At 41.7% G+C, this 12,270-nt stretch overlaps 1 protein-coding gene across 2 annotated transcripts; it reads left to right on the forward strand.

Moving 5' to 3' along the window:
- Window positions 1-298: 298 nt before the first annotated feature.
- mettl27 (methyltransferase like 27) lies at window positions 299-10,979 on the forward strand. 2 transcript variants are annotated; one of them, XM_052520557.1, is made up of 6 exons: window positions 299-613; window positions 6,168-6,303; window positions 8,243-8,371; window positions 8,511-8,646; window positions 9,632-9,724; window positions 10,743-10,979. In XM_052520557.1, exons 2-6 carry the CDS (start codon window positions 6,190-6,192, stop codon window positions 10,949-10,951), a joined length of 681 nt encoding a protein of 226 aa, XP_052376517.1. In that variant the 5' UTR covers window positions 299-613; window positions 6,168-6,189; the 3' UTR covers window positions 10,952-10,979. The 2 variants fall into 2 exon arrangements, with proteins under 2 accessions (XP_052376517.1, XP_052376518.1); XM_052520558.1 differs by lacking the exon at window positions 299-613 and adding an exon at window positions 1,835-5,464.
- Window positions 10,980-12,270: the final 1,291 nt, after the last annotated feature.

Genomic DNA, 12,270 nt, shown 5'->3' on the forward strand with positions numbered 1-12,270 from the left:
AGCTGATGTACGAAGGGCTTTATAACTACATTTGATTTTATTTGATTTTCTGTAATATCGTATCGTGTTAGAATCGCGAAAATACGTACTTTCGAGGAAAATGGGCAGGTTTATCGATTTATAGGTTTAGCGATTTATACCCTGACTGAGAGGGGATTATGTTAGCAACTGCGTGACGCACCATGACAACGTGAACGCGATTGGCCCAACAGTCTGTTGGGTGTGTGGTAAACGTTTTGTCGATTCAATGCCCAATCTCCTTTCACTAATGTCTCTATAGTACTTGGAATGCGATGCCTATCTCCTCCCTTTCTCTAATGTCTCTAGTATTTGAACTTGGTGGTCACTAGTTAACACAGCCACAACCCTCGTCCATTTCTACAATTTTCTTCTTAAAATTTGGATTTTAGACCTAACCTTATCCAGACGGTTAACCGTATGCCTAACAATAGCTCTTAATTAACACCCCAAATCACATTTTTTGTTTTTATATATTTTACTATATAGTTGAAACACGTGTTGGACTCCCGTTTGCATTGCGTGTGTGCGTCACAGCTGTGCCACCCCAAAGTCATTCCAGTTGTCTAGTGTAGCTAGCTAGCTAAGTAATCTGGTAAGTAAAAAACATGAGTGATAACAGTAAATACAATTAGATGCATGGTTAGTCTTGCGCCATTTAATGACCTCAGATAGCCTACACCAGTACAGATGCGGGCTGTTTCCTCATATTTCCTCATGCCTTAGACATGCTTAGTTGTAGCCTTTGATGTTGTAGGTGCTGATCATGCATTGCGGGAATCAATCAACGACTTCACTAATCTATAGAACAGACAGTTTTTAAGCGTTCGGTTTGGCTGCTGGGGGGCAAGGAGACCCCCAGTTCCGCTAAAACCTTTGGCAAATACGTGCTGTTTTGGTTTTAAAACCGCCAACTCTTGAAGAGCATAGTCAGAAATACACATTTCCGATTATTCCACATTTGGCTCTGTCATCAGAGTTATACAGCAATTGGCTAAGTGCATGCTTTTCATGACGAGTAAAAAACAATTTAGCAGATACGTGTGATATCATCCATTTGGCATGTACTGTAACGTTAGCTAGCTATCTATGCAAACGTATAATTTACTGTAGCTTGCTTTTTCAGATTTGGCTTTTGGAAAGTCCTCAACCTCCTGGTAAAGTTGTCAGTCTGACTACTGCCATCACCACTATTTGATGGCAAACAAATCAAACAATATTTGGCCATCTACTTTTACCACTGAAAATGAACCTGTTCAACTTGCGACATTGACCTGGTCGTCTATTACCTCTCTAGCCAATTTGACTGACGTGGTCCATCAATCAATGTTGTCTATCCTGTCTGTCAGCAGCAATCGTGATTAAACACTATTAAAAACAACGTTATAAAGGTGGTTACATTAGCTAACTTCTCTAGGTAGGCAGGCCTACGTTGGTTAGAGAAAAAAGTACATTAGGTCTACTTACCTTACACTATATGTTAAGCCAACTGTACAAAGTTTATACCTGTAGCTTGCAAAGTAAACGTGTCAGCTCAGGGACAGTTAGACATTTGCTGGGTGGGGGTCAAAGTCTTTTCTTTTTTGCAGTGGGGAGTTAAAAAATAAACATTTAATGGACACAGGAGGGGAGTGCATCGCCCCCCATTTTGCAGGTTTTACTATATAATGTCTTCCATATAGCCACATTTTCTCATCTGCTTGCACCTCCCATATAAAGGTGTTTGGTATTTCCACACTCTTACTATACACCAGATCAGTATTGTCTACCAGTCAACGGTCTATCCTGCCCTCTGTCCATAGTGACTGCAGTAGTTGGTGGATCATATATCAATTTTTATTAGTAACATGGCCAAATACAACAGGTGTAGTAGACCTTACAGTGAAATTCTTACTTACGAGCCACTAACCAACAATGCAGTTAAAAAAAATATGGATAAGAATAATCAATAAAAGTAACTTAATTAAAGAGCAGCAGTAAAATGACAATTGTGAGATTATATACAGGGGAGTACTGGTACAGAGTCAATGTTAGTTGAGGTAATATGTACATGTAGGTAGAGTTATTAAAGTGACTGCATAGATGATAACAGAGTAGCAACTGTGTAAAAGAGGGGGAGGGGGCAATGCAAATAGTCTAGGTAGCAATTTGATTAGATGTTCGGGAGTCTTATGGCTTGGGTGTAGGAGCTGTTTAGAAGCCTCTTGGACCTAGACTTGGCGTTCCTGTACCGCTTGCCATGCGGTAGCAGAGAGAACAGTCTATGACTAGGGTGGCTGGAGTCTTTGACATTTTTTAGGGCCTTCCTCTGACACCGCCTGGTATAGAGGTCCTGGATGACAGGAAGCTTGGCCCCAGTCATGTACTGGGCCGTTCGCACTACCCTCTGTAGTGCCTTGCGGTCGGAGGCTGAGCTGTTGCCATACCAGGCAGTGATGCGACCATGCTCTCGATGGTGCAGCTGTAGAACCTTTTGAGGATCCATGCCAAATCGTTTCAGTCTCCTGAGGGGGAATAGGTTTTGTCGTGCCCTCTTCACGACTGTCTTGGTGTGTTTGGACCATGTTAGTTTGTTGTTATTTTAACTTGATATAATACATCAATAAAATCAATTTAGCCTCAAATAAATAATGAAACATGTTCAATTTGGTTTAAATAATACAAAAACAAAGAGTTGGACAAGATAGTAAAAGTGCAATATGTGCTATGTAAGAAAGCTAACGTTTCAGTTCCTTGCTCAGAACATGAGAACATATGAAAGCTGGTGGTTCCTTTTAACATGAGTCTTCAATATTCCCAGGTAAGAAGTTTTAGGTTGTAGTTATTATAGGAATTATATAACTATTTCTCTCTATACCATTTGTATTTCCTTTGACTATTGGATGTTCTTATAGGCACTTTAGTATTGCCAGTGTAACAGTATAGCTTCCGTACCTCTCCTCGCTCCTACCTGGGCTCGAACCAGGAACACAACAACAACAGCAACCCTCGAAGCAGCGTTACCCATGCAGAGCAAGGGGAACAATTGCTCCAAGTCTCAAAGCAAGTGACGTTTGAAACGCACGAAAGTGCTTTTTGAATGAATGCTTATGATCCTGCTGCTGCCTACCATCGCTCAGTCAGACTGCTCTATCAAATCATAGACTTAATTATAACATAATAACACACAGAAATGCGAGCCTAAGGTCATTAATATGGTCGAATCCAGAAACTGTCATCTCGAAAACAAGCCGTTTATTCTTTCAGTGTAATACGGAACCGTTCCGTATTTTATCTAACGGGTGGCATCCATTAGTCTAACTATTCCTGTTACATTGCACAACCTTCAATGTTATGTCATAAAGAGGGGACATAAACTTCTGGCAAATTAGTTCGCAATGAGCCAGTCGGCCCAAACTGTTGCATATACCCTGACTCTGCGTGCAATGAACGCAAGAGAAGTGACACAATTTCACCTGGTTAATATTGCCTGCTAACCTGGATTTATTTTAGCTAAATATGCAGGTTTAAAAAATATATTTATGTGTATTGATTTTAAGAAAGGCATTGGTGTTTATGGTTAGGTACACGTTGGAGCAACGACAGTCCTTTTTGCGAATGCGCACTGCATCGATTATATGCAACGCAGGACACGCTAGATAAACTAGTAATATCATCAACCATGTGTAGTTATAACTAGTGAATATGATTGATTAAGTTTAATGCTAGCTAGCAACTTACCTTGGCTTCTTACTGCATTCGCGTAACAGGCGGGCTCCTCGTGAGGCAGGTGGTTAGAGCGTTGGACTAGTTAACCGTAAGGTTGCAAGATTGAATCCCTGAGCTGACAAGATCGTTCTGACCCTGAACAAGGCAGTTTACCCACTGTTCCTAGGCCATCATTGAAAATAAGAATGTGTTCTTAACTGACTTGCCTAGTTAAATAAAGATTAAATAAAGGTGTAAAAAAAAAAAAATTGGGCAAAATCGGCGTCCAAAATTACTGATTTCCGATTGTTATGAACACTTGAAATCAGCCCTAATTAATCGGCCATTCCGATTAATCGGTCGACCTCTAGTCTAGGGTTTCTGGGATAATGGTGTTGATTTGAGCCATTACCATCCTTTCAAAGCACTTCATGGCTACAGACGTGAGTGCTACGGGTTGGTAGTCATTTGGGCAGGTTACCTTAGTGTTCTTGGGCACAGGCACTATGGTGGTCTGCTTAAAACATGTTGGTATTACAGACACGGACAGGGAGAGGTTGAAAATGTCAGTGAAGACACTTGCTAGTTGGTCAGCGCATGCTAGCAATACACTTCCTGGTAATCCGTCTGGCCCCGCGGCCTTGTGAATGTTGACCTCTTTAAAGGTATTACATCGGCTGCGGAGAGTGTGATCACACAATCTTCCGGCACAGCTGGTGCTCTCATGCATGTTTCAGTGTTATTTGCCTCGAAGCGAGCATAGAAGTAGTTTAGCTCGTCTGGTAGGCTCGTGTCACTGGGCAGTTCTCGGCTGTGCTTCTCTTTGTTGTCTGTAATCCTTTGCAAGCCTTGCCACATCCGACGAGCGTCAGAGCATGCGTGGTACGATTCGATCTTAGTCTACCCGTGAAACTGTCTATCCTGCCCTCTATCCATAGTGACAATAGTGGTACTTTGATCATTTGTCCAGATCTGCAATAGGTTAACTGACAATCATACCACACATAAAACAGTTCAAATCTGCACCAATTTCCTATATAAATCCACAAGATAGAGGAGTAGCTGATAGGCAGCAGGGAGGCCAGGTGCGTCATGGCGCATAAAAGAGCAGTGAAGACATGCAGCTCAAATCTGCCCTATTGATCTTGTTGATGGATAATAAAATGATCCTACCTAGAGTATCCTACAACGCCATAATCAATGAATAATTGCATTATTGTTTTCAAATAAGTACAGTTCTACTATAGGCCGTAAACTGCAGTGAAAATGTTTGTTGAGTAATGGCGCAAAAGCCCTGTATTTTGAATGTTTCATTCCATTTGGGTCAGTTGTGGGTCTACTCTGATTACAGAAAGGAACAGTAGCAGGCTAGTCTGGCTGTATTTTTACTTCTGATACTGATGCGCTGTCTGTTGCCGATCATCATTCTCCCAAGTCGTCACATAGGCCTATGCCGCTGTGTTCTTGGGGACCTTCAATGCTGCAGAATTTTTTCGGTACTCTTCCCCAGATCTGTGCCTCGACACAATCCTGTCTCGGAGCTCTACTGACAATTCCTTCGACCTCGTGTTTTGTTTTTTTCTCTGACATGCACTGTCAATTGTGGGACCTTATATAGACAGGTATGTGCCTTTCCAAAATCATGTCCAATCAATGGAATTTACCACAGGTGGACTCCAATCAAGTTTTAGGAACATCTCAAGGATGATCAATGGAAACAGAATGTGCCTGAGATCAATTTCGCATCTCTTAGCAAAAGGTCTGAATACTTTTATTTTATTTTTTATCTAAAAACTGTTTTCGCTTTGTCATTATGGGGTATTGTGTGTAAATTGCTGAGATAAAATATATATTTAGTACATTTTAGAATAAGGCTGTAACGTAACAAAATGTGGATAAAGTCAAGGGGTCTAAATACTTTCTGAAGGCACTGCAAATGTAATTTAATTATAGATATAGCATCAAAATGTAGACAATGTGATTTCCCCCTAGCTGATCATTGTCTGCAGCCTTCTCTGATCGTAGTGTACTGAGACAGGCAGAGATAGTGAGCTCGTCCATGGTGGTTGGCGAACACTAAATCTTCTGGCCTTTTAGCCTTGCGTGTCATCGACTGTGCCACAAAACCATGCTAAAGTGGTAAGGTCAATATCCCCATTTATAAACACAGGGTTACTACAGTTATTGTTATTTATGCTGGTAAATAATTATTTTTGAGTTATTTTTAATAGGGGGTCAAATGAAAATATATTTAACTTTGAGGATGGGGTTGAATTTTCTTTTTTTCGACACCTCGAGTTGGACCAGCCGAACGCTCTGCACCTTCTTGTGAGGTTTTATTGACAACGACCTATTTTGATAGCCCTGACATAATAAGGTCAATCCAATCGTTACCTTTGGTGTCTTGGGCGAAGGTTAGTATTCTGAATGCATGACATTGATTCCAGAATTTTCTCCCACAGAAAGGATTGACAAGAATCTAGAATGTCACATAGAACATTTGAGGACGTGAAGGACGTCATTCTATCAGCCCACAAAAACACAGAGGCCGGGGACAAAGTCGGCTTCTACAACACCTGGGCAGAGAACTATGACCAGGTAAGATCATTACTGTTGTCTACATCTCAAAATGCACCCTATTTCCCATAGTGAGCTTGTGTGACCTACCCCTTTGAGGCTGAGCCGTTGTTGCTCCTAGACATATCCACTTTACAATAACAGCACTTACAGTTGACTGGGGAAGCTCTAGCAGGGCAGAAATTATACACGCTGACTTGTTGTCCTATGACGGTGCCACATTAAAAGCCACTGAGCTCTGCAGTAAGGCCATTCTACTGCCAATGTTTGTCTATGAAGATTACATGGCCATGTGCTCGATTTTATACACTGGTGTCGCTGAAATGGGCGGCAGGGTAGCCTAGTGGTTAGAGCATTGGACTAGTAACCGAAAGGTTGCAAGTTCAATTCCCCGAGCTAACAAGGTACAAAATCTGTCGTTCTGCCCCTGAACAGGCAGTTAACCCACTGTTCCTAGGCCGTCATTGAAAATAAGAATTTGTTCTTAACTGACTTGCCTAGTAAAATAAAGGTAAAATAAAATAGCTGAATCCACTAATTTGAAGGGTTCTCCACATACTTTTGTGTATGTTTTTCTCAAAAAATGTTTTAAAGAAATCATTTTGACAGTATGGCTTTTTTTACTATCCACATGTTGCAAGCCAAGTGTTTTGTTGTCCAATCTACATCGTAGCAGGTGAGGAAAACAGACTATATATATTTGTCATGCATCTAATTAGCCATTTGTCATTGGCACCGGCGGCAGCCCACCTTGGCATCCTCACCTATTTGGCTATCAATTTCAAAAAAGTTAGGGGAATCAGGTCGGACTCCGATGGAGAAAAAGTTTAGCACATCACCGAAGCTACCAACTCGTTCTCGACTGACGAAACACCATCACAGGTGGAAGCTAGTAGACCTACTGATGCATCCTCCCAGTCCAGACTGACCTCACTGCTCTGGCCCGGCAATGACAGTGGCCCCCTCTAATTCCTCCCATCAAGAATAGTTTGGTATTTGGTATTTTATTAGGATCCCCATTTAGCTGTTGCAAAAGCAGCAGCTACTCTTCCTGGGGTCCACAGAGAACATGAACCATAATACAGAATGACATAATACAGAATGACATAATACAGAATGACATAATACAGAACATCATTAAACAAGAACAGCTCAAGGACAGAATTACATATATATTTTTAAAAGGCACACGTGGCCTACATATCAATGCATACACACAAACTATCTAGGTCAAATAGTGCCTCAGTTTCAGTGCCTCTAGTGAGAGTGCCGGCCATCCTCCTCTCCCAGAAAACCGGGATAATGACTGCAAGGTACCCAGTGGCGCAAGGCTATAGGCTAACATGTATCCGTTAAAGCAAAGCTAAAGGCTAAGATGTATCCATTAAAGCAAAAATAAAAGCTAACATGTATCTGTTAAAGCAAGGCTATAGGCTAACATGTATCCGTTATAGCAAGGCTATAGGCTAACATGTATCCGTTATAGCAAGGCTATAGGCTAACATGTATCCGTTAAAGCAAAGCTAAAGGCTAACATGTATCCGTTAAAGCAAGGCTATAGGCTAACATGTATCCGTTATAGCAAGGCTATAGGCTAACATGTATCTGTTAAAGCAAAGCTAAAGGCTAACATGTATCCGTTAAAGCAAAGCTAAAGGCTAACATGTATCCGTTAAAGCAAAGCTAAAGGCTAACATGTATCCGTTAAAGCAAAGCTAAAGGCTAACATGTATCCGTCAAAGCAAGGCTATAGGTTAACACGTAAGACCACGTTGTCTGGTGGATAGCCGCGTAGACGTCGCAATTTCAGAACTCTGGACAGCAATCGGATAGTCAACACTTTGAGTGGCTGGCACATTAGATGTATGTATTTTGTTTTTAGGGAGAGGAGGGGTCCAGAGAGACTGGCCTACTCCAGTGTCTACTGTGTATAACTGTGTGTATGTTAACTCCACCGCAGGACGTGGGTCTTCTGGACTATCGTGCGCCGAGTCTGGCGGCAAACTGCCTGTCCCCCTGTTACCATGGCGACCGGGTGACAGCAGTGATTCTGGACGTGGCCTGTGGCACTGGATTGGTTGCAGCACAGGTGAGCCTCACTAAATCACACCCCCGACACCTATGGTAAAATATCAGGTAGCTTTAACACAGTTTTGTACAGTACACAGGATGGCGTGTAGCTTTGGGGTGAGTGATGACATCTGTGATTTTGTCTGTCTGATATGCAGCTGAAGAGGATGGGCTTCAGGCATTTTGTGGGCGTTGATGGGAGCAAAGGCATGTTGGAACTGGCCAATAAGACGGGCCTCTACCAGGACCTCAAGCAATGCATGCTGGGAGACGAACCACTTCCTGTCCAAGCTGGTACCACTAAACTTTGAACTTTGCATAACTGATCATGTTCATAATAGTCAGCAAATATCAGTCTGTCTGAAGCAATCAGACATTACTAGACCATGAGATTTATTTTGACTTGAATACTGGCAGATTTTCATGCTTTATCCTAGGCGATTACATTACAAACATGCAGGGAGATTAGATTAGACATGCTTTACCCTGGGAGATTACATTACGAACATGCAGGGAGATTAGATTAGACAAGCTTTACCCTGGGAGATTACATTACGAACATGCAGGGAGATTAGATTAGACATGCTTTACCCTGGGAGATTACATTACAAACATGCAGGGAGATTAGATTAGACATGCTTTACCCTGGGAGATTACATTACGAACATGCAGGGAGATTAGATTAGACATGCTTTACCCTGGGACATTACATTACAAACATGCAGGGAGATTAGATTAGACATGCTTTACCCTGGGAGATTACATTACAAACATGCAGGGAGATTAGATTAGACATGCTTTACCCTGGGAGATTAGATTAGACATGCTTTACCCTGGGAGATTACATTACAAACATGCAGGGAGATTAGATTAGACATGCTTTACCCTGGGAGATTACATTACAAACATGCAGGGAGATTAGATTAGACATGCTTTACCCTGGGAGATTACATTACAAACATGCAGGGAGATTAGATTAGACATGCTTTACCCTGGGAGATTACATTACAAACATGCAGGGAGATTAGATTAGACATGCTTTACCCTGGGAGATTACATTACAAACAAATGCACGGAAAGAAAAGCAACTTGGTTTCTCACTGTCTCCTCTTCACCCTCTGTCTCTTTCCCCCTCCTCACCCTCCCTCTCTATTCCCCCTCCCCATTCCCCCCTCTATATTCCTTCTCCCCCCTCTCTAATCCATTTCCCCCCTTTCTATTCTCCCTCTGCTTCCTCATCCCCTGTAACTCGTCGTCCTCCTCCTCTACCCTCCTGCAGGGCAGTTTGATGTGGTAGTGATTGTTGGGGCGTTAAGTGACGGCCAGGTGCCAGTGAGAGTCATCAGAGAGCTGTGCCAGGCCACCAAACCAGGTCACATGACTGTTTTTAATTGGACAAAACATACTGTGCATAATAACTTTATAAAGTGGGTAGTTTGGGTTCTGAAAGCCGTGGTATGTCAGATAATATATCACTGGTATGATGCAAATTTACTTGTTTACTCTTCTAGTTGCGTTGGTAACCAGGTTTGTGGTATTTGGCCAATATAACACGACTAAGTGCTGTATAAGAATGGCCATATTCCACACCTCCTCGAGCATTATTGCTTAAGTATACTATTCAGTAATAATACTGAAATACATACACTTGTTCTATATACACTACAGTTCAAAAGTTAGGGGTCACTTACAAATGTCCTTGTTTTTGAAAGAAAAGCAAACATTTTTGAGACTGGTGTTTTGTGGGTACTGTTTAATGAAGTTGCCAGTTGAGGACTTGTGAGGCGTCTGTTTCTCAAACTAGACACTCTAATGTACTTGTCCTCTTGCTCAGTTGTCCTCTTGCTCAAAGTGCCGTACAAGATCTTCAGTTTCTTGGCAATTTCTCGCATGGAATAGCCTTCATTTCTCACTTTCTGGCCATTTTGAGCCTGTAATCGAACCCACAAATACTGATGCTCCAGATATTCAACTAGTCTAAAGAAGGACAGTTTTATTGCTTCTTTAATCAGAACAACCATTTTCAGCTGTGCAAACATAATTGCAAAAGGGTTTTCTAATGAGCAATTAACCTTTTAAAATTATATACTTGGATTAGCTAACACAACGTGTCATTGGAACACAGAAGTGATGGTTGCTGATAATGGGTCTCTGTACGCCTATGTAGATATTCCATTAAAAATCAGACGTATCCAGCTACAATAGTCATTTACAACATGAACAATGTCTACACTGTATTTCTGATCAATTAGATGTTATTTTAATGGACAAAAAAAATAGCTTTTCTTTCAAAACAAAGACATTTCTAAGTGACCAGCCAGATAGTGTATTTATAAACAGAAAGAGACAGAAACAAACTCTCCACCATGCCTCATTTTTACCCCTTCCAGGTGGTTACGTCTGCATGACAACCAGAGGTAACCATGACAACCTGGAGTACAAGGCAGCGCTGGAGCATGAGCTGGAGCTGATGGAGGGGGCGGGGCTCTGGGGTCACGTGGCGATCACAGAGGTGGAGGACTGGGAGAAAGCCGTAGCGGAGCCGGAGAAGGGGTACATACCTGGAGTGGTGTATGTTTACAGGAAGTCATCACAGTGACATTATCAATAAAGTATATTGTATCGTATCACATTGACCTCATCACAGTAACAGACCTGTAACAACCCTGTACAGTAACACCTGTACAGTAACACACCTGTACAGGCCATAACAGTGACATCACAGTAACACCCCTGTATAGTAACACACCTGTACAGTCTGTGACAGTGGTGCCCTACATTGGCATTGAGCGGCCATCTTTGAAGGCAGCTACTATTCCAAAGATAAAGATGCCTAGAAAATGCTTATCCAATAGAAATCCCCTCAAACACGCTTGTAGACAATGTTATGGTGACGTTAGCTAGTGAAGATCATCCACAGAAAAATGAAATCAGGTCTAACGTTCGTGTTGCTCCGAACTGCGCCATTTTAGCTAGTGGCCATTACAGAATGTCTATATACCAAATATTGAATGAATCTGAGTTGCGGTTCATGAGAAGAAGAATTTTAAAGTAATCTAGCATTAGCTTTGTGCTAGCCCTTTTTTGTCAAACTGTGTTGTCTTTGGAGATATCAACAACAAACTTATTTAATTATGATCAATCATGTACGAGTTGTATTTGATAGTTTGACTGATATAGCAAAATAGCCTGGATTTATAGGCATCAAGGTTTGTGAGAAGTTGTCGTCAGACAAGCCAGTTGTAGCTTCAGAAGTTGTAGTAGAGTCTTCATCAGACAAGCCAGCTGTAGCTTCAGAAGTTGTAGTAGAGTCTTCATCAGACAAGCCAGCTGTAGCTTCAGAAGTTGTAGTAGAGTCTTCATCAGACAAGCCAGTTGTAGCTTCAGAAGTTGTAGTCGAGTCTTCATCAGACAAGCCAGTTGTAGCTTCAGAAGTTGTAGTAGAGTCTTCATCAGACAAGCCAGCTGTAGCTTCAGAAGTTGTAGTAGAGTCTTCGTCAGACAAGCCAGTTGTAGCTTCAGAAGTTGTAGTAGAGTCTTCATCAGACAAGCCAGCTGTAGCTTCAGAAGTTGTAGTCGAGTCTTCATCAGACAAGCCAGTTGTAGCTTCAGAAGTTGTAGTAGAGTCTTCGTCAGACAAGCCAGCTGTAGCTTCAGAAGTTGTAGTAGAGTCTTCGTCAGACAAGCCAGCTGTAGCTTCAGAAGTTGCTCAAGTAAAGTTGCATGAGTAATGCAGAGTAATTCTGGAGGTGGACACGGTGCAATGCAAGTCAGACAATTTTGTATCCCCAAAATGCAACATACATTGAAAGTTGGTGATCAATGGAATCGGGGGGAAGAGCATTTCTTTTGTATCATTGTTGATAATGTTTCTTGAACTATTTGTCATCATATACTGTCTGTTTTTTTCCCCCAAAA

Source organism: Oncorhynchus keta, chromosome 6 (assembly GCF_023373465.1).
Source record: "Oncorhynchus keta strain PuntledgeMale-10-30-2019 chromosome 6, Oket_V2, whole genome shotgun sequence".
NCBI classification, from domain to species: Eukaryota; Metazoa; Chordata; class Actinopteri; order Salmoniformes; family Salmonidae; genus Oncorhynchus; species Oncorhynchus keta.